Raw genomic sequence first — 19,305 nt, 5'->3', positions numbered from 1 at the left:
CACTAGGGTACGAGTCACAGCAGTCTCAATACACAGAGTTCACATCCAACAACTCTGCACTTGTTCCTGCTCAAGGTTCACTGCCTTCAGACTTCTTTATCACGAGTCAAGGTAAACAAAGTTTTGCTCAAGTATCTCGGCCCTGGTGTTGACACCGCCTCGTAACTTGATTTTGCAGAAGACATCGTGCCGTCGACCAATAATTTGACACCATACGATGACCAGACGATACCACCTGTGGTCGCCGCCTTTCCTGCCGCCGCGTTATCCGGCGACGGCGCGTCCATCGCCATGGCGGTCACGGACGCGTCTGAGAACGTAGGCGGCCTCTTGCTCCTGTGCTCCCCGTTTAAGTGTCTGTGCGGTGGACTCCGTCTTTCCCGTAACGATTACGAAACATGTACTTAGTTCTTACGATACACCTTTTTTGTTCTCAGGATCCAGAGTTCCCGGACGTCGCCTCATCATCACAAGCACTAGGGTACGAGTCACAGCAGTCTCATTACACAGAGTTCACATCCAACAACTCTGCACTTGTTCCTGCTCAAGGTTCATTGCCTTCAGACTTCTTTATCACGAGTCAAGGTAAACAAAGTTTTGCTCAAGTATCTCGGCCCTGGTGTTGACACCGCCTCGTAACTTGATTTTGCAGAAGACATCGTGCCGTCGACCAATAATTTGACACCATACGATGACCAGACGATACCACCTGTGGTCGCCGCCTTTCCTGCCGCCGCGTTATCCGGCGACGGCGCGTCCATCGCCATGGCGGTCACGGACGCGTCTGAGAACGTAGGCGGCCTCTTGCTCCTGTGCTCCCCGTTTAAGTGTCTGTGCGGTGGACTCCGTCTTTCCCGTAACGATTACGAAACATGTTCTTAGTTCTTACGATGCACCTTTTTTGTTCTCAGGATCCAGAGTTCCCGGACGTCGCCTCATCATCACAAGCACTAGGGTACGAGTCACAGCAGTCTCATTACACAGAGTTCACATCCAACAACTCTGCACTTGTTCCTGCTCAAGGTTCATTGCCTTCAGACTTCTTTATCACGGGTCAAGGTAAACAAAGTTTTGCTCAAGTATCTCGGCCCTGGTGTTGACACCGCCTCGTAACTTGTAATTTGCAGAAGACATCAAGCCGTCGACCAATAATTTGACACCATACGATGACCAGACGATACCACCTGTGGTCGCCGCCTTTCGTGCCGCCGCGTTAGCCTGGGAATGCGCGTCCATCGCCAAGGCGGTCACGGACGCGTCTAAGCATGTAGGTGGCCTCTTGCTGCTGTGCTCCCCGTTTAAGTGTTTGTGCGGTGGACTCCGTCTTTCCCGTAACGATTACGAAACATGTTCTTAGTTCTTACGATGCACCTTTTTTTGTTCGCAGGTTCCAGAGTTCCCGGACGTCGCCTCATCATCACAAGCACTAGGGTACGAGTCACAGCAGTCTCAATACACAGAGTTCACATCCAACAACTCTGCACTTGTTCCTGCTCAAGGTTCATTGCCTTCAGACTTCTTTATCACGAGACAAGGTAAACAAAGTTTTGCTCAAGTATCTCGGCCCTGGTGTTGACACCGCCTCGTAACTTGTTTTTTGCAGAAGGCAATGAGCCGTCGACCAATAATTTGACACCATACGATGACCAGACGATACCACCTGTGGTCGCCGCCTTTCCTGCCGCCGCGTTATCCGGCGACGGCACGTCCATCGCCATGGCGGTCACGGACGCGTCTGAGACCGTAGGCGGCCTCTTGCTCCTGTGCCCCCCTTTAAGTGTCTGTGCGGTGGACTCCGTCTTTCCCGTAACGATTACGAAACATGTTCTTAGTTCTTACGATACACCTTTTTTTGTTCTCAGGATCCAGAGTTCCCGGACGTCGCCTCATCATCACAAGCACTAGGGTACGAGTCACAGCAGTCTCAATACACAGAGTTCACATCCAACAACTCTGCACTTGTTCCTGCTCAAGGTTCACTGCCTTCAGACTTCTTTATCACGAGTCAAGGTAAACAAAGTTTTGCTCAAGTATCTCGGCCCTGGTGTTGACACCGCCTCGTAACTTGATTTTGCAGAAGACATCGTGCCGTCGACCAATAATTTGACACCATACGATGACCAGACGATACCACCTGTGGTCGCCGCCTTTCCTGCCGCCGCGTTATCCGGCGACGGCGCGTCCATCGCCATGGCGGTCACGGACGCGTCTGAGAACGTAGGCGGCCTCTTGCTCCTGTGCTCCCCGTTTAGTGTCTGTGCGGTGGACTCCGTCTTTCCCGTAACGATTACGAAACATGTTCTTAGTTCTTACGATGCACCTTTTTTGTTCTCAGGATCCAGAGTTCCCGGACGTCGCCTCATCATCACAAGCACTAGGGTACGAGTCACAGCTGTCTCATTACACAGAGTTCACATTCAACAACTCTGCACTTGTTCCTGCTCAAGGTTCATTGCCTTCAGACTTCTTTATCACGAGTCAAGGTAAACAAAGTTTTGCTCAAGTATCTCGGCCCTGGTGTTGACACCGCCTCGTAACTTGTAATTTGCAGAAGACATCGAGCCGTCGACCAATAATTTGACACCATACGATGACCAGACGATACCACCTGTGGTCGCCGCCTTTCCTGCCGCCGCGTTATCCGGCGACGGCGCGTCCATCGCCATGGCGGTCACGGACGCGTCTAAGAACGTAGGTGACCTCTTGATGCTGCAGCGTCGTTGGTTGGAAAAGAGTCGGCTGTTGGGGTTGGAGCCGTACGGCGACACACCTTTTCGGGTGCAATATCGGCCGTCGTCAGAGGACGACAGCTGTGAAATGGCTGCTAAGACTGAGCGTGCGGCCGGCAACTAGCGGTCGTAGCCCGCGGCACAACCGCTACTTTCGGAAGCCCCGACCGTGAGCCTCCTGAACCCGGTGGTGTCGAGAATACACAATGGTACGTCCGAGTCTTGTTGCTTACGTTGAGCAGTTTGCGAGAGAGTGCAATCGCTAACCGAAGCATTCGAATAGGTGTGTCTGCGGGCGGTGCGTGTCGATGCCCATTGCACTCGAGAGCACCTGCTGCCGCGAGATCTCGGCAGCGACTGTGAAGCAGCCGTCCGGGTGCATCACGGAGCACCCCCACTTTTATACCCTGTGCCTCGACGAAGTGGTGCTCACAGTGGCATTGCAAATGCTTCTGGACCATGGGCTACACGTCGAGCACACAAGGTAAGAACAAGGCTCAAACAGAGACGCAGCATGAACAAGCGACCTCCTTTTTTGCTCTTTTCTCACATCCGAAGCGCTGTGAGCCACTGGGAGCCAGTGGTCATCAAAGACTTCAACTTAGCGATAATTTCTGGGATCGCATCGTTCCCTAGGAAAATGCGTAACAGCGCCGATGTTGTGTTTGCACAAGGTGTCACGGTGTGTAGACACATCGCGGCACGTCAGTGCGAACGCGACCTCGGTGGTCTTATTTTTTCTTTTTTCATATGCGTGGACGAGCACGATGTTTTGCTACTCAGGTGGTAAAATATTCTTGAGTAAACGAGCAAGGCAGTTTAGACGTGTCTTCTGGGACGTGTGAACTTGAATAATGCGGTTGAAGATCATGCCCATAGTTGTAAGGTGTATAGATGCTGACCAGACACATTTCTGTTTTATTGGCTGGGTAAGCGTCTTCAACAGGTGCAGCACTAGAGAAGCCGATTGCGACGGAAAGGACTGAGAACTGCAGTAAAATCAGTACAAAACAAAAAATCCTTTATTTCGCAGGAGAGTGTACAAAATGGAATTCCATATAGCAAAGTAACCTAGCCCCACTCACTGCCAGCACAATCACCATCCCAGCAGTGTCCTCATTGCTATCTTTTTTTGGCAACGCGCATTAGGTGGTAACGTTCTATAGTGTGTCATACAAATTGTTTCGATTAAAAAGCATTTGCTGATAGACTTCATTGCAGCCATCATCACTTCTACTAATGTGTGGATGCTTGTGGCACAGCACGGTGTATAAAATCCGCATCTTCAACAGTCACATAGTAAACCTGTCTTACATGTGTCGACACTGGCATCTTGCATGTGATGGGGGTGCGAGGCATTCCTCTTTGAAACTCCCAGCTGTTCCTCAGCTCCATCCACCAGCTCTAAAGTTGTAAAATCATAGGGCCGACCAGCGTGACAGAAGAGGTGGTATCACAAAATTAAACAGAAATATTTAATTACACAAATAGTTTTGCATTGATGAACACCGCACAAAAAGTGATTGCCTTGGTTTCGATGACTGTTGGTTTCCTTCACTAGTAAGTCATAAGCCCTCATTTCACTCAATTATTTGCTCAGCAGCTTCAGAAGAGGTCCTAGCAATCTTGATGACACAGGTAGCATAAGAGAGTTCTCTCAGAGCTTCTGCCCTTGTCACTCAATCACATTACTACGCGACACTTTTAGTAACCGCCATGGATGAGGGCGGCACTGATGAACACTCTCAAGGTTAGGTTACATGCAACATAAAAACCACCTATAGCAGAAGACTGGGCAGCCGCTACCATATCTAAGTTGGTAGAGCATGGAGCGCAAAATTTGGAGGTTGAGGATTCAGAGTTACCTGCGGCATGTGGTTGTTTTTTCTTTTGCTTTCTGATTTATGACATAATTACACTAATAATTTTTAACTGATAAACAACACAAAAAATAGAAACATTCCACAATGCTTGCCTTGGTTTCGATGATTGTTGGCTTCCTTATTTTAAGTTGCAACTTACCATGCGAAATCTGTGAAACACTTCACTCAATAAAGACAGATTCTTCAGAAGACCTGCACAGCAACTGGGTGCAGCAACCTTTAGTGTCGCCCAATATGTGCTCTTACCAGCCATGGCAGTAATGTTCGTTCCTGTTCACACTTCCAACATTTACACGGGCACCCGCCACTTGCTTTTTGAGCCAGATGAGAACAAAGCTGCGAAACAGAATGTTCTCGTGCCACGGGCCGTTCTTACTGTAGATGACGGTTGCGCACAAGTTTGGACAGTGAATGCCTCATCAGAACCTGTTTTGATCCCGTTGGGGCTTAAACTCACTTGATTTGATGCTTATGACACTCTTACTATCTGATCCATTTCTAAGTGCGAGCATTCCGGTCGAGCCACAGACTTCGCCGTCAATATCGATCGCATGATTAACAAGTAGCTTTTTTCGTCCGAACTGCTTGCATTATAGACTGTTCTTAGCCAGTAAGCGTCAGTGTTTGATTTTGCTCAGCCAGCCACTTCCTCTCCGCTGCCAATTTATGGCATGCAATACTAAATTAACATTGGTACCAATTTGTACATCAGACAGAAGCCTTATTGTGTGTCCCAGGCCGAATGGCCGAATGAACTCATATAGCCTCCCTCAAACGCTGCTATCACAATGCTGTCTAAATTGCTTGAGGACAACCTTCAACTCATCTGGGGCGAAATGCGAAGCCGTGCTATAGTGCAGTGAGAATATGATGACGGACTCGATGGGCGCAAAAATGAGCTATGGGGCTCGCCGCTAACCGTTCAGTGACGTTCCCGATCCCTGCTTTGGCTTTGTAAATAAACGCTTTCCTGTAATTGCAACTTCGTATGAATATAATAGTTCAGCAACATTTGCCGGTGCTGCATGTGGAGAACTGTGGCACCATGAACAAAAAGTTTCAATGCTGCCACGAAAATGTGGTTATGCCACTGTTGCATTTTTGTTGTCTACCATTCTCTCTCAGTAACTTCAGAATGTTGCAATAGAATTCAGAGTTCACAATGCTGCCAGGAAGAACACACAGTGACAATCAGATGATCTAACTTGCAAACAATGACGTCGGAACTAACTTTACAGACACTGGTAACATGATTAACTTTCAGCATTGTAAAAGCCTGAAACTGAACATTCATTTTGCTATGCTGAAAAAAATGGTGACTCTTGTTTTTCTCTTGTCAACAGGAGGTACCGCTACATCAGCTACAGCCAGCTTGGACACTGGCTTTGGGGACGCCTGGGCAGACATCACAGGAAGGTCCTCCCTGCTTGTGCTGTACACCAAATAAGAGAGAGGTTACCAACCGAAGGTTACACTGGTTTCCAGTATGCACAAGGGTTGTAGAAGTTCGTTCAGCAATGGTTGTGAAGTTGCAGTCATGCCTTGTTAACATGGACACCCTGATATGAGGACAATTTTCAAAGGGCTGATCTCTTCCCATTCTATTCTGCCCTGGTAATATAGAAACACTGCCTGGGCTGTGGACAGCTTATTTGGGAACCAAAAAAAAAAGGTGCATTTTGTCTCAATTTTGTAGACATTGCTTTGGTCCTCTGGGACCACGCTCATTGGCTATAATGTGCAGTTGAAAATTGGTTGTTGGGGAAAGGAAATGGCGCAGTATCTGTCCCACGTCTTGGTGAATACCTGAACCACGCAGTAATGGAAGGGTGAAAGAAGGGACTGAGAGAAGAAAGACAGAAAGAGGTGCCGTAGTGGCGAGCTCCAGAATAATTTGGACCACCTGGGGATCTTTAACGTGCACTGACATCCCACAGCCCATTGACGCCTTTTGCGTTTCGCCTCCATCGAATCGCAGCCGCCCCGTTCAGGTTCGAACACGGGTACTCCGGCTCAGTAGCAGAGTTTTGACCTTCAATCGTTATTTTTGACCACTCACATTATAAACAATTTTTCTGGGAATAAAAGTGGCCATATTAATCGCACATCGCTATATTATGCAATTTAACAAGTGCTGAAGACGGGAATGCACCTTTGGGACAAGCGACTTCAAAGTGTGAAAAGTTTTGCTGCAGATGAGAGCATTTGAAAGAAGTAGCATCCACTAGGTGTTCATTATTTTTGTGAAAGGGTTGCTTTTAAAAATTATGTGTTTGTATCCCTCCATTTCTGAAGAATATTTTTATAATGTTTCATCTGCATCCACTTTGTTATCATGTTATTATTTTCAATGTGCTGATGTGCATACAAGGCATAGGTAGGGACAGATTGATTGCATTTTCGCACTCTATCCCAACCTATGCTTTTGAGAGATGGAGAGTATTTTTTTTGTCTGAGTGTGTGGCGACTGACACTTTAACCTCTGCGATGCTTAATGGTAGACGTCATGGAATGACAGCGCTTGCAGTCGGGGACAAAGAGAGGACACACAAACAGCTGCTCAGTTCTGCATGTCTGCTCTGTGTCCTCTATGCAAGCGTTGCGAATTCGCGATGTCTGATCAAAAAGAACTAGCCCAGCAACACACACTGCATAAATTCATGGTAGAGGATGAACATATGATCAACCTATAAATTATTTTGAAAGTAATGAGCCTATCCTTCAACACCGATTTGGCAATTTTAGGGAATACGCACCTGTACCAGACTGTGGTGCTCCCCATGCTACTGGCAAACCTAGATCTTGCTGCCACGGGTTCATTCTTAGAGGGCCTCGGGAAAGAGTAACTCATTGGGCGTGGGACAGTCGAAAGGTTGGCTGCAAAAGCTACATTGGAAGACGACCACTGTTCACAGCAATGGACTGTCTCCTTCAGAAGCAGGCCAACATAATCTGGAAAACCACAAGCGTGCATTCCCGACATAACCAGTCATACAAAAAAAGCGTACAAAAGTGGGTATGGAAAATACTCCTTTGTTCATGCCCGTACACACCCATATTTTAGGTTTTCTTGGAAACACATACAATAGAACTTGGTGGCTGGAATTGAATACTACCTTTGTCTGTAACGTTCCTAGACTGAGTCCATTAAAGAATGCGTTTAACATTGAAATCATTTGTGCAGCACCCCTTCAAAATAGTCTCCCTTGCACTCTATACACCGCTTCCAACGCTTTTTGAGGTCTTGGAAACAGTTGGAATACACTGCTTTTGGCAGGGCTGTCAGCTCCTTTGTCCTGGCGCCTTGAATGACCTCCACGCTCTCCATCCAGTGACCTTTAAGGGCTCACATCACACGAGTAAACAGGAAAAAATCGCATGGGGAGAGGTCAGGCGAGTATGGCGGATGGGGAAGTACAGTAATGCTGTACTTGGAAAGAAATTTTATCACGCTGAGAGCAGTGTGCGGCTTTGCGTCATCGTGGAGAGGGCTCTATTGTCCAGATGCCCATAAGTCAGGGCGACGACGTCGCAGTGCATCACGCCTGTGTTCGAGCACGCGGACATATAACTCGCGATTCACGGTCTGCCCTTGTGGGACGAACTGATGGTGTATGACACCTCTGGCATCAAAAAAAATATCAGCATCGTCTTTGTTTTGGTATTCTGTCGCCGCACCATTCTCGACGCCGGATAGCTTTTGGGCCGCCATTCGGCGCCTTGCCTCTTTGTCTGAGGATCGCATTGAAGACACCATTTTTCTTCTTCAGCGAGGATGCTGTCGACGAATGCAGCATCCTTCTCTGCCTCGGAGAGCAAATCAGCGCTCACTGATGCCCGCGTGTCCTTCTGGTCCTGCGTGAGGGGGTGCGGCACAAGTCTGGCATTCAGCTTTCATTTCCCCAAGTTCTCGCGCAAAATTTGGTGGCATGCAGAGCATATGATAGCATGCGGACTGTAATTGTGCGGTCTTGCTGTACGATTTCCCTGATCCGAGCCACGTTGTATTCAGTCCGGGAGGTTGCACGGCGCCCCTGCCTTGTGTCATCTTCCACCGACGTTCTCCCCGAAACGAACCTCTTGTGCCACTCGAAAGCTTGCCCCGGCGAAAATGTCTAGTTGCCGTAGCGTCACAAAGGAGCTCATACGTCTGTGTGGCTGTCTTGCCAAGCTTAACACAGAATTTTATGTTTACACGTTGTTTGAGGTGCGTCCATCTCTCCACATTCACTCAAAGTAGTATGCACAGACGACCAGTGACAACATATTTTTCTACATGAAAATTGCTCAGGCTAGCCCGAAAAGATGGTGCCTACACGCCAACATTTCCTTTCGGAAATCATTTCTAAAGAAGAACATAAACCAGCCTTGAAACTTTACCGACAAAGGCTTTATTTTGATTGCTGGGTTGAATATGCCATCAAAATGCAGGGCAAGCCTATATTCTAAATACAAAATTGAGAGTTAGATGCTGGTACACGTGTGAAAGATTGCGGTAAAATTTTAATGTATATATGTAAAGCGAGACCTGTAAGGTACTCCATATAGCAGCATGGCCAATGGCCATTTTCAAGTTTGGCGCCATTGGGGTTTGTCTGATCCTAGGCTGCATCAACCCACGATGTTGTATTGCACTGACCCGACCAGGTGGCTTAGAGCGGTCATGCCCATATATGATGGATATCCTGAGGCACGCAATGCTTGACAATATGACTTCACAATGGTTTGGATCAAATAGACTGAAAAATTAAACAAAAGAATTTGTTGCCTATATTAGAAGTTACACTTCAGTTATTTCTGTTCTTGTTCTTGTTTTCTATTTTTCTTAGCCCAAATTTTGTTTTGTATCCCTTCGAGGTCTTGGACTTTAAAGAGTTTACAAAAAATTGTTTTCATAACGCTAAGCAAACTGCTTACCAAATGTAGGCTCCGCTTTCACGGGACAAGCAACGGCTATACACTTCCTTGCTTTTGGGTTCTTTATTTTCCATCGGGACAGTCCTTCAGCTGTGGTGGCCGGTCCTTTGCTCGCATTCTCATTGAAATGGAGTATTGCCAGTTGTATTCTGGAAAACCAGACAAATAATTCGAGCGGGTCATCAGGCGTAAATTTTCCCATATAATTCACTACTTAACTTGAACGTATGCCCTCAGGTGAGAAGCATACAGACATTGGTCCAAAGCCTATCAGTACACCGTGGAAAGCCTCCAACCTGAAGGTGCGTGGACAAGGAGCCAGTTGCCTAATGTCTTTCAGGAGACGAAGTGAGTTCACAAGCTCTACAAACTTGTGTGCGGTTGCCGCTGCATTGACAAATCAATTTCCCAGAAAAGCTGTCTCCGAAAAACCCTTCTCTATCTATTTAGGCGGGCATAACTTCCAAAACTATGAATAAACAACTTTTAGATTCACTGACAACAACAAATAGTTCTTTGGGAAAGGTTCAAAACTAGCTGGATGCCAGCAACTTGGCTGTTTCACAAAGCATGTCGCAAGCCATGCTACATAACAAAACGTGATTCTAATGTGGAAAGCAAATAAACATTTAGAAAACCAATTCAGGGCTCTGCAAAATGCATATCTTGCTTTTAAATAGTTACATTACTCACCAGGAACTAGCCATTCCCTCTCTCCAAGGTCATCGTGTCCACAATGCGTGTAGAGCCCTGGATGTCCCGTGTGCATATTTGCAACGTGCCGCTCCATGCTTTTCCACATGTCTGTCAGCAGCTCTGCGTTGCCATCGCTGAGGGCTGCGCACCAATATAGGTGATTACTGGCTGGCTGAATATGTATCTCCAGTACACTGCATCCAGCTCGTTTTGCATGGACAGCCAGCTTCTTCTTGATGCCTGGAATGGAGGTGTAATAATTAATGAAGATTAATCTTTCATTCATTATATGTTAATCTGGCTCTTGAGCTTCCACCCCAAAACATCCGCCTTCCCTCCTCTCGCCTCCAGAACTCAAGGTATCTGCTTTCACACCACAGTGCTTATCCGCAACCTGTGCATGCATGGCTGGCCTTTCCCTCATAGTCATTCACATAGAAAACAACCAAAAGGACGGCAAACAGATACAACTTTCCCCCATCTTTTTGCCTCTTCAAATTCAGGAACCTCTCTCACTGCTTCAATGTATTTACTACAATTTTGCTGTCTGTCCCACATTTCTTGTAGTAAAGTCTGCTTGGAACAATGAAATTTTGTCTAAAATTTCGCCGCATTCTACAAGACATCACGCAGGAAGCACTCTTTTCTACGAAGTGTGGCAATGAGTGTCAGATATGTTCATTCGGTGCTACCTTTCAAGATATGCCAACAATCAAAGTAGTGCCGGATGGGTGGGCTCCTGCGTCCGCATGTACTTAGTGACTTGGCCGTGCCGGTCAACTGCCACTGACATCACCTTGAGCCGCCGCTCCTTCACCATGTTGAGGCTCTTCACAAATGCGAACTTCTCCATGGAGGTGCTCCATTTTACACCTGCATCTTTTGCCGAGAAAAAAGCTAAGTTACATCACAAAGCCACTTTGTTAAAAAGCTGCGACCTACCTCCCCGACTTGCACTTGCTCGAAGTGAAGAATTTTGTTGAACTGGGCAACGTGCAGAAAGTAGGTTAAAAATTTTGCACTGAATCCTGGAGAATCGCAGCGTCCATCGCCAGCCAAGTCCACTGTACAACCTTCCAACTGGCGAAACAACTCCTCCTGTTGTTGTTGCCAGATCTGGTACGACAAAGGTGCAATTTTTAACATCACATCAAACGCAGAACACTATTACGCTGCTTCTTTGTTTCTGTCCTTGACAAGTGCCATGAAATGATTTCGAGAACCTTTTTTTAGAACTCTTCCTTTTCTAAGATATGAGGGTGAAGAAACATTGTAATTAGTAATCAGAAGCAATTGATGTGTTTTACAGAGTTGAATAAAATGGGACATATAGAAATGTCTGGACAGTACTGTACGCATGCGTGAACAACTTTCATTGCTTCACTTGCTTTGCTGCCGATGTTGTTAACAGCGTTGCTCTTTTATTTTGATTATTGTGCTCATCTGGTGCTACCTACGTTACCCATGTGCACTGTCAACTTCAAGACTTGTCACTGTAATGACGGCTTGGGACGCATCATTCACTGGAAAATTGAGGAGAAAAGGCGTTTGGGATGTTCTACCCTTTTTTCTTCAAAAGTGAGTGCAGTGGATCGGAAATGAATAGCTGTTCTTGCGTCTTTTCGAAAATCAAGCTGCCTTGAGGTCTCTCTGTCAGAAAATCATTTCATGGACCTTTCATGTAAATTCACGATCAAAATATTATGGGACACGTGTTCTTGAAAAAAGTTTATTGCAGCTCTGTCTCTAGATGCAGCCGCGTGGTATTGCTGCCAGGGTATAGAGCATACTTGCCCCCATATACCGTGACACATTGCAGGCGACCGAATTACGCGACAGAGCCACATTTTTTTCCACATACTCGTGTCCCTTACACTTATGAACGCGGTAGTATGTGGACCCTCCAGAACACATGCCTCACAGACCAGATGTTACATCACCACATACAGATAGAACCTTGTGTCCTTTAAAACGAGAGGGGTTTTGATACAGACAGACTCATGGGCAGACCCAGGGTCTTCACCCGAGAGGGGGATCAGCTCATGAGAGGTTATTCGATGTTATTGAAAGAAAGGTAGAATGATCTAGTTTCTCAGTGTTTTCACTCAAAATGATGACTTACTGGATGATTTACTGCTTGAACTGAAGTAACTAATTGTGACATATTGGTTCAGCAAATTTTCATTCTGCAATGCACAACCTTTCTCCTACCTTGTCGATCGCAGGAAGCAGGTAGCCTCATTGGTAGTTGTAAAATGTCCGTGACGTGAACACCTGAACGTTCACATAGTTGAACACCTGGAGCACTGAGGTGGGACTGGTGCCAGCGAACAACATAGCTGCTGACATCAGCACGTTGCCTGCCGCCTTGCCGTTGATCATGGGTTGGATTGACCATGTGAGGGTGTGGTTGTTTGCACACAGTGTCATTATTTGCAGCCAAGTCCCAGACAAACGACTTACACTTTTTCAAGCGGCAAAACATTTTCGGCACACTTGAAATAGTTCCTTCAGGCAACTTTCAAATACAAAAAATTTTCTATCGTCCTGTGGAAGGACTTCCTCAGTGCTGGAGTCAACTCTGAAACAATGTAAAGTGAGTTGCAATGGTTAAATTGTCATGTGATGCTGCTGAGATAATTGGAAGCTAGAAGTTACCTGCAATAAAGAGCAGTAAATGTAATAGTTGCCCACACCGACACTGCGTCTTCTTTGTTATAGTGCACATTTTTACATGCTGTGCATTTTTTTTGCTTGTAAGTATTGTTATGACAGGTTTGCAAAGCTCGCAAGATTTTTTGTCTCATTGATGCGGCATGAGCAGCTAGCTACTTGTGCCATTGAATATTGCGAAAGCATTTCTGTGGATCAAGAGCTGCTTTATGAATATTCATAAGGTGCGAAGTTGACCAGCTGGAGAGAGGACATGTGCACCACTACAATGCAATTATGCGGGCGCAGACAGTACAATACTCATACCTGCCAATGCCAAAGAAAGGGGAGGACATCCTTATGTGCTCTTCTATCCACTAAATGACTGATCTGATTTTTAGTCACGCCATCATAATGAAACGGCATTCAGTGCACATGCAAAGGGGTACGTATTATGTCGTAATTATTACCCCAGGAAGGTCTCGTTAAGTGATGAAAAAAACTCCGAGGTCTGCAGAGTATTATTCTCCTGTTCTTCCCAGTCTGAGGCCTCGGATTCTATGGAACTGGATGACGGTCGTGGACCGAATGAGATGAGAGACGATGCTCGACCATCAATTGATATTGAAGGGACTGTTTGGGAGGAAGAGGGTCATAGAAGAGAAGAAACAGATGGTGCTGTGGAGGTTGGAGCAGCGCTTGTATTGGTGCAAGCTTCACAGTGCGTGCTGGTGGTTTGACAGGCATCTGTCTGCACGTGCATATCCTTTCTCAGGGAAATGTGGAGGTTCACCTGTGTATCTGAAAATTAATGAAGAAAATGAAACTCATGCAATGCCAAGAGCTCTTTGTTTATACAACGTTAATATCACATGGTTATGGACGCCTCATTATCAGCTAATAGGCATGTGACTGCCAGACTTGATATCGGCTATGCTATCACTCTACCTGCATGTGAAATACACGATGGCCTCCTTCGGAGGCCGAAAAATGATTTTATACATTATCCCAGCACTGCCCCAGATTGGAACAGACACAGCACGAATGCCTCCTCCAGAATTTGTCAAGCACTCACTGCATCTACACTGCATCTACCAGTGCTCCTTCCCTCTTCCTAAACCACGACAAAATTATTGCGACACAATTTATTCTTGTGGAATGTGGGTATAACACGAACGCACCACTGCTGCAAGGAAAATCTTACATCGTGTTCGCACATCACGGCCGTCAGTCTGGCAGGCAACAGTGAAGGTATTTCTTGGGGTTTGTGTACAGCTGTCAACCATTTGAGGCGAAGTTTGCGCCTCTTCAGCTGTCAAAAGTACTTCCACATCCTCCGGTTCGGCCGGGTAGTTCCTAAAGAAGGAAAAACTGTTAGCAACCGAAAGAAAGGACAATAAATTGCAATAAAGTTGATCATTTTCATCTCGCGAACTTACCTCGGACATTCTCCGCTTTTTTGGTGGTGCGCCGTGCAAGACGTTTTGCGTCAGTACGGCGTCTCGCTTGAGGCGAGCGTTCTTCAAACCCATACCGAGGCTTCAAAGGACGTCCAGGTTTGTTTCGTAGTCGCCCGGTAGTAAGTGCTCGGAGCACATGAATCCGGGCTGACTGCCCATATCGCTGTTAACTGCTCGAAACCACACTGCTCTTCGCTGCGGTTCTCCGGGCAACTTGTGAAATCTAACATTGCTTGCATTCTGGTAAAAACTGCGGCACTGTCTCACAAGACACACAGTTGTCATGGCGTGCACTGAAACGCTGATAACACGCTGAAAACCACAGCCTAGAGCTGCCACGTACGACTCAAATAGCAGCGAGCTACTGTAGCGAGCAGCCGGAGGTCTGGGTTGGATTAAGTTGTCTGGTGACAAACCGATTATCGATTATTGAGTTCGTGCAAACGCCGCGAGTCTTGTCGCACTGGACTCAACCGTTCCACTCAGCACAAAGGGTACGTTGACAAGCAGCCCCTACCGCAAAATGCACATAATTATTCACGCTTAGGTTTCCGAAAACATTTTTTTACAGGTGAGGACAGAAGTGGGAGCCGGTTGACAACTCCTGTAGTCGCACCTCGCAGGGCGCGCCACGAGAGTTAACCAACTCGCATCGCGCACATGTAAACGGACAGTCGTAAGTTTGGCCGGCATTGCTCAACTCGATGCCCTGAATGAACCCCCGCTATCGAGTTCATCTAACCGAAAGGCCCCACGGAGGCCGGAGAAGTGTAACCAAAACCGAAACTGATCCCAGGTCAATGACCGATCTAGGATCACGTGCTGTTCTTTGCCGAGAAAAATTTCGTGTGCAAATAATTGCCACACTTTTTTTTTCGCTTTCTTACTTTCATATAGATCTATTATTTTGGGGTAAACGAAACTGAAGGATATATCTAAAGTTTCTAAGCGTCTTAAGGTTACGTAGTTGGGTAGTGCTTATGTCAGCCGACGGCGTCGCATTGTCGTTTTACGAGCGCAAAAAGACAACGATTTCCAACTGGCTTTATTAAATGCAGACTCAATATTGAGCTGAAATATTTCGGAATCGGCATGTCCAATATTTATCGAATCAGTGAAAATTACAACCGGGCGGCTTCCTTTTCTTTTCACAACCCCTTTAAAAGTGTAAACCGGATTGAAATCGGAGTCTTGGTCAGCGTTGGGTCCCGTGGGAAATGCCCGGAGAGAGAGCGCGCGGGAGGCGGCGTCAGCAGCTTCGTTTCCACGGAGGCCTTGGTGACCAGGTGCCCAAAGGAGAGATTGGTGCGCAGGATCCGAGTCTCGGCTACAATTTTGGTAGATGCGATAAGGCTGGCGAGTAGCCCACCTTTTCCCTTTGCTCGACGTTTCGACAAGCCCCTCGCGAGTCGGTGATTATGTATTTGGAGGAGGAATCGGAGGCAGCCAGGGCAATGTCGACCTCTTCTGTGTGAATTGCTGACTGGGTCTTAAAAGTAAGGCCGTCTACTGTTTTGGCCGCGTGGACGACCGCAGACGTGTACCATCCCCTGGGGTCAGGACGCCATCAAAAGGTAATGCGGGCCAAAATAGAGAAGGTGCAACGCCGGGCGGCGCGCCTTATTTGTTCGAAATATGAAAGGACAGACTCGGTTTCAGCGATGTTAAAGTCTTGCGGTCTTGAATTATTGGAAGATCGGTGCAAGAAGCAGACAGTAAAAACGATATTTCTAGTAATTCACGGCGAACTAAAAATTAATAAAAATTTGTACTTAAAACCTCGAGGAAGAATGAGGTCCCGCTTAAACCATAGTGAAGCTATTCGGCCATACTTGTCCAGAACCAATGTCTGTCGTTGTTCGTTCTTCCCAGAGGCAATAGAGCTGTGGAACAAGCTGCCTGCAGACATTGTTCGCAGTTCTGATACCGCATTGTTTACAAATGCGATCAAGGTCTCTTACTAAAATCTGTACCATGTGGATATTGCAAAGTGTTTTTAATTGGTTTTTTTTCTTTTTGTGTGCGTGCAGAAGATGGCTGAACATTTGAATATGTGTCCCATAGTCTGTATATCGTATCCTGTGTTGTATCCGAAGGGCACTGTAGTGCATGTGCATATTTCTTTTTGTATCTGGCTCTTTATTCTTGTATGAACGTTATGTGTAACATCCCTCTCTGTAATGACCCTCAACTGAGGGTTGACAGTATTTCTAAATAAATAAATAAATAAAAGCAGCACAAAATACTGCCCTCTGTTTGGCAGCAGTGCACGGTAATGAACTGCTGGCGCTAACAAAATATACGTGACCGGTGCGTTAATTTTGTCGTTGTATAAAACCGACTATTCTTCCGTAGGAGATATTCGCCGAAAAAAAAACGATTTTTTTCAACAAACCCAGAAAATCCACGCTGAATATTCAAAAAATTGAAACCGAAAAGTCCAACTACAAATTAGAAAGAATAAATTTGTTTAGAACGTATCAATCCATAATAACCGGTCATGTGGCCCGGTCGCTCTAACAGGATCTTGTTTTCATCGGTTCGGTCAGGCATCTAATGAAACCACTTGTAGCGTCTCCAGCTTTTTTGTTTATTTCAAGCGTTCGTGACGTGAACTAATGCTCCATTTAGTTTGTTGCCTTAGGAAGATCATTATCCAGATTTTGCCAGCCGCTTGCATCGTGTTTCTCATCTTTAACTAAGTATTTTGTTTTAATGCGTCAGTTCGGTAGCCCTTCCAGAATTAATCGGCAGTGTGTTTTATTCTAGGGATCGACTTTTAATACGTAATGTTTAAAGATGTCTGTACGATAAATGTTAATACGAAAAGCGAGATGGCGCGCAGCAACCTGGCGTCGCCAAGGGCAGCAAAAACCTGCGAAACCACCCCGCCCTGGCTACTATGATTAATCAAGCCCTAGGAGTCCGTTGAAGCAAAAGTAACTCGTTGATGTTAAAAAGAATCCCTAGCAAGCTTGAAAAAAAAAAAAAGACAGGGCCCGTCCGGGATTTGAACCCGGGACCTCTCGCACCCAAAGCGAGAATCATACCCCTAGACCAACGGGCCACGTGACGTGGATGCAAAAAAGCACTTACTCAAGAGAGATTTCAAGAAATTCGGTTTCACGGTTGTGGTCGGTTTTATTCCTGAGCCGCGAGTCCCTACAGCTGGCTATTATGCTATCAGCGTTCCGTCCCTACACCTCTCACGTAAGCTCTATTCTTTCAGTACCCTTACATCGTACGAGGAATGCCATAAAGATGTAGTCACAGCAAGGCGTAGAAGAGCACAGATAAGGAAATATTCCTATTGTCATGAGTCGGGACTTTGCCAGGAAGGACAATGAAGGCGGTACTAAGAGAGAAAAAAAGAAGCTTGTCGAAGAATTTTGCAGGGCGTAACCTAGTGGTGGTAGCTGCGGGCCTGATTGATGTGTACAGAGAGGTGAACAAGGTGCAGGTTTTTCCAGAGGAAATAGACCAATGATGATGATCTTATTGACAGAAGAATCTGAAGGTACAGATTCTCGTCCAGGGTAAAATAATCTAGCCCACTGATCGCTGTTTCGGATGAAGTTTAATCTTTCCACTTGACGCAATTGCTCTGTGTGCTCTATTCGCGTCTGTTGGTGTGCGTGTTGCGCCTCTTATAGCCACTTTAATTTCTGTATCTCAGTTTAGGTTTTCTCGAAAAACATTTGCTTCGAAGACAATATTATTATTATTTCTTGCTAGTAAATACGTGTGCTTGCGACGTGGCGCAAAAAATAAAAGCGGTGATTTTCGTAGCGTATACGGCAGTCTCTTTCCCGTTTGCCCCAGAGGTCTGGTGTGGTAGCCTTAACGGCGTTATACAATCGTCTGTCTAGGGATTATAGGGGATGTTAGTCATTGAGCCATTAAGGCGTTCGTTCTTCCTTCGCGAGGGCGCGCAACTCTAACGCGATTCCGAGATCTAATGCCACTTGAGGAGCGAGTCTATGAAAAGGTGCCTTTTAGAGCGCGCTTGAACTTGTCGCCGGCCAAATTGTGATATACTACATTAAATGATGTTTTCAAAATAACGTCAGATTCTTTAACTCCGTAGTTTATAAGATAGTACGAATCGTTTCCGTGGGGTTCACTCCGTCACAGAATGACATCATTTCTGATCGCGCTTTGCACGGGCATCTGAAGCACTGCCTAAATGCATTGGAGGAATTAGCGTAGATGAGTCACCAAGAGAATATCATCTTTCCGCTACTTAACTAAATACTCTGTTGGCACCAGCAATCACTCAAACATTTTAAGCCAAACCCCTGGTGAGGCTCACTTCAGAAGTGGTCAATAAAATTAACGAAAGAACTAGAAAATAAAGTTCTATTTGAAGCAGCCGTGAAATTTGTAGCGAGCGGGCAATAAAGCCGCGGCGTGTGCATCACTCCGTGAAGCCAAGCTGAAACCTTTCGGTCTGAAATTTGGTAAAAAATGCATAACACGCATTAAAGAAAATTTCCCAAGATTTCCGCAGCCACTATCGTGCTTCTGAAACGTCACTCGTGAAACGACATCTTTACTTAAATTACCGCAATCTTTACCTCGCTCGACTGCAAAAGAACGCCATAAACAGTATTTCCGTGAAAATGCAGCGCTAGGTCAAATCTACATTCAGCTGGTCATCAGTGTGCCGAAAATGATTGAATATACAGCAGTAACGTAAATCCTAGGCCGTATTGAGGAGGACGGAGTGCCCTTTGACTGTTCATGCCGCAAGCGCTCACGTTTAGTGCTTCCATTGCTCGAACGAGAGAGAGTGAGAGAGAGAAACTTTATTTGGGAGCTTTCATGTGCTTGGCGTCTCGAGGCCTCCGTCGTCTTCACTGCGCTGGCGACTTGAGGCCTCTTCTTAAGCAAGGTTGGGCCCCTATTCCAGGGCTCCACTGAGCCTAGCTACCTCACTTGCGTGCTGCTCTAAAGCCCTTTGGGCCG

General features: G+C 46.2%; 1 protein-coding gene and 1 non-coding gene across 2 annotated transcripts; one reads left to right on the top strand and one right to left on the bottom strand.

Annotated features, from left to right (window-relative positions):
- The first annotated feature begins 3,017 nt into the window (after nucleotides 1-3,017).
- LOC144120524 (uncharacterized) lies at nucleotides 3,018-6,115 on the top strand. The gene is made up of 2 exons (XM_077653004.1): nucleotides 3,018-3,213; nucleotides 5,956-6,115. Exons 1-2 carry the CDS (start codon nucleotides 3,038-3,040, stop codon nucleotides 6,113-6,115), a joined length of 336 nt encoding a protein of 111 aa, XP_077509130.1. The 5' UTR covers nucleotides 3,018-3,037.
- Nucleotides 6,116-17,332: 11,217 nt separating this feature from the next.
- On the bottom strand, nucleotides 17,333-17,404 carry TRNAP-UGG (transfer RNA proline (anticodon UGG)). Its single transcript has one exon. It is a non-coding gene; the product is annotated as a tRNA-Pro (tRNA).
- Nucleotides 17,405-19,305: the final 1,901 nt, after the last annotated feature.

Source organism: Amblyomma americanum, chromosome 1 (assembly GCF_052857255.1).
Source record: "Amblyomma americanum isolate KBUSLIRL-KWMA chromosome 1, ASM5285725v1, whole genome shotgun sequence".
Taxonomy (NCBI): domain Eukaryota; kingdom Metazoa; phylum Arthropoda; class Arachnida; order Ixodida; family Ixodidae; genus Amblyomma; species Amblyomma americanum.
The sequence above is the reverse complement of the archived record's forward strand: the minus strand, read 5'-3'. Positions and strand labels throughout refer to the sequence as shown.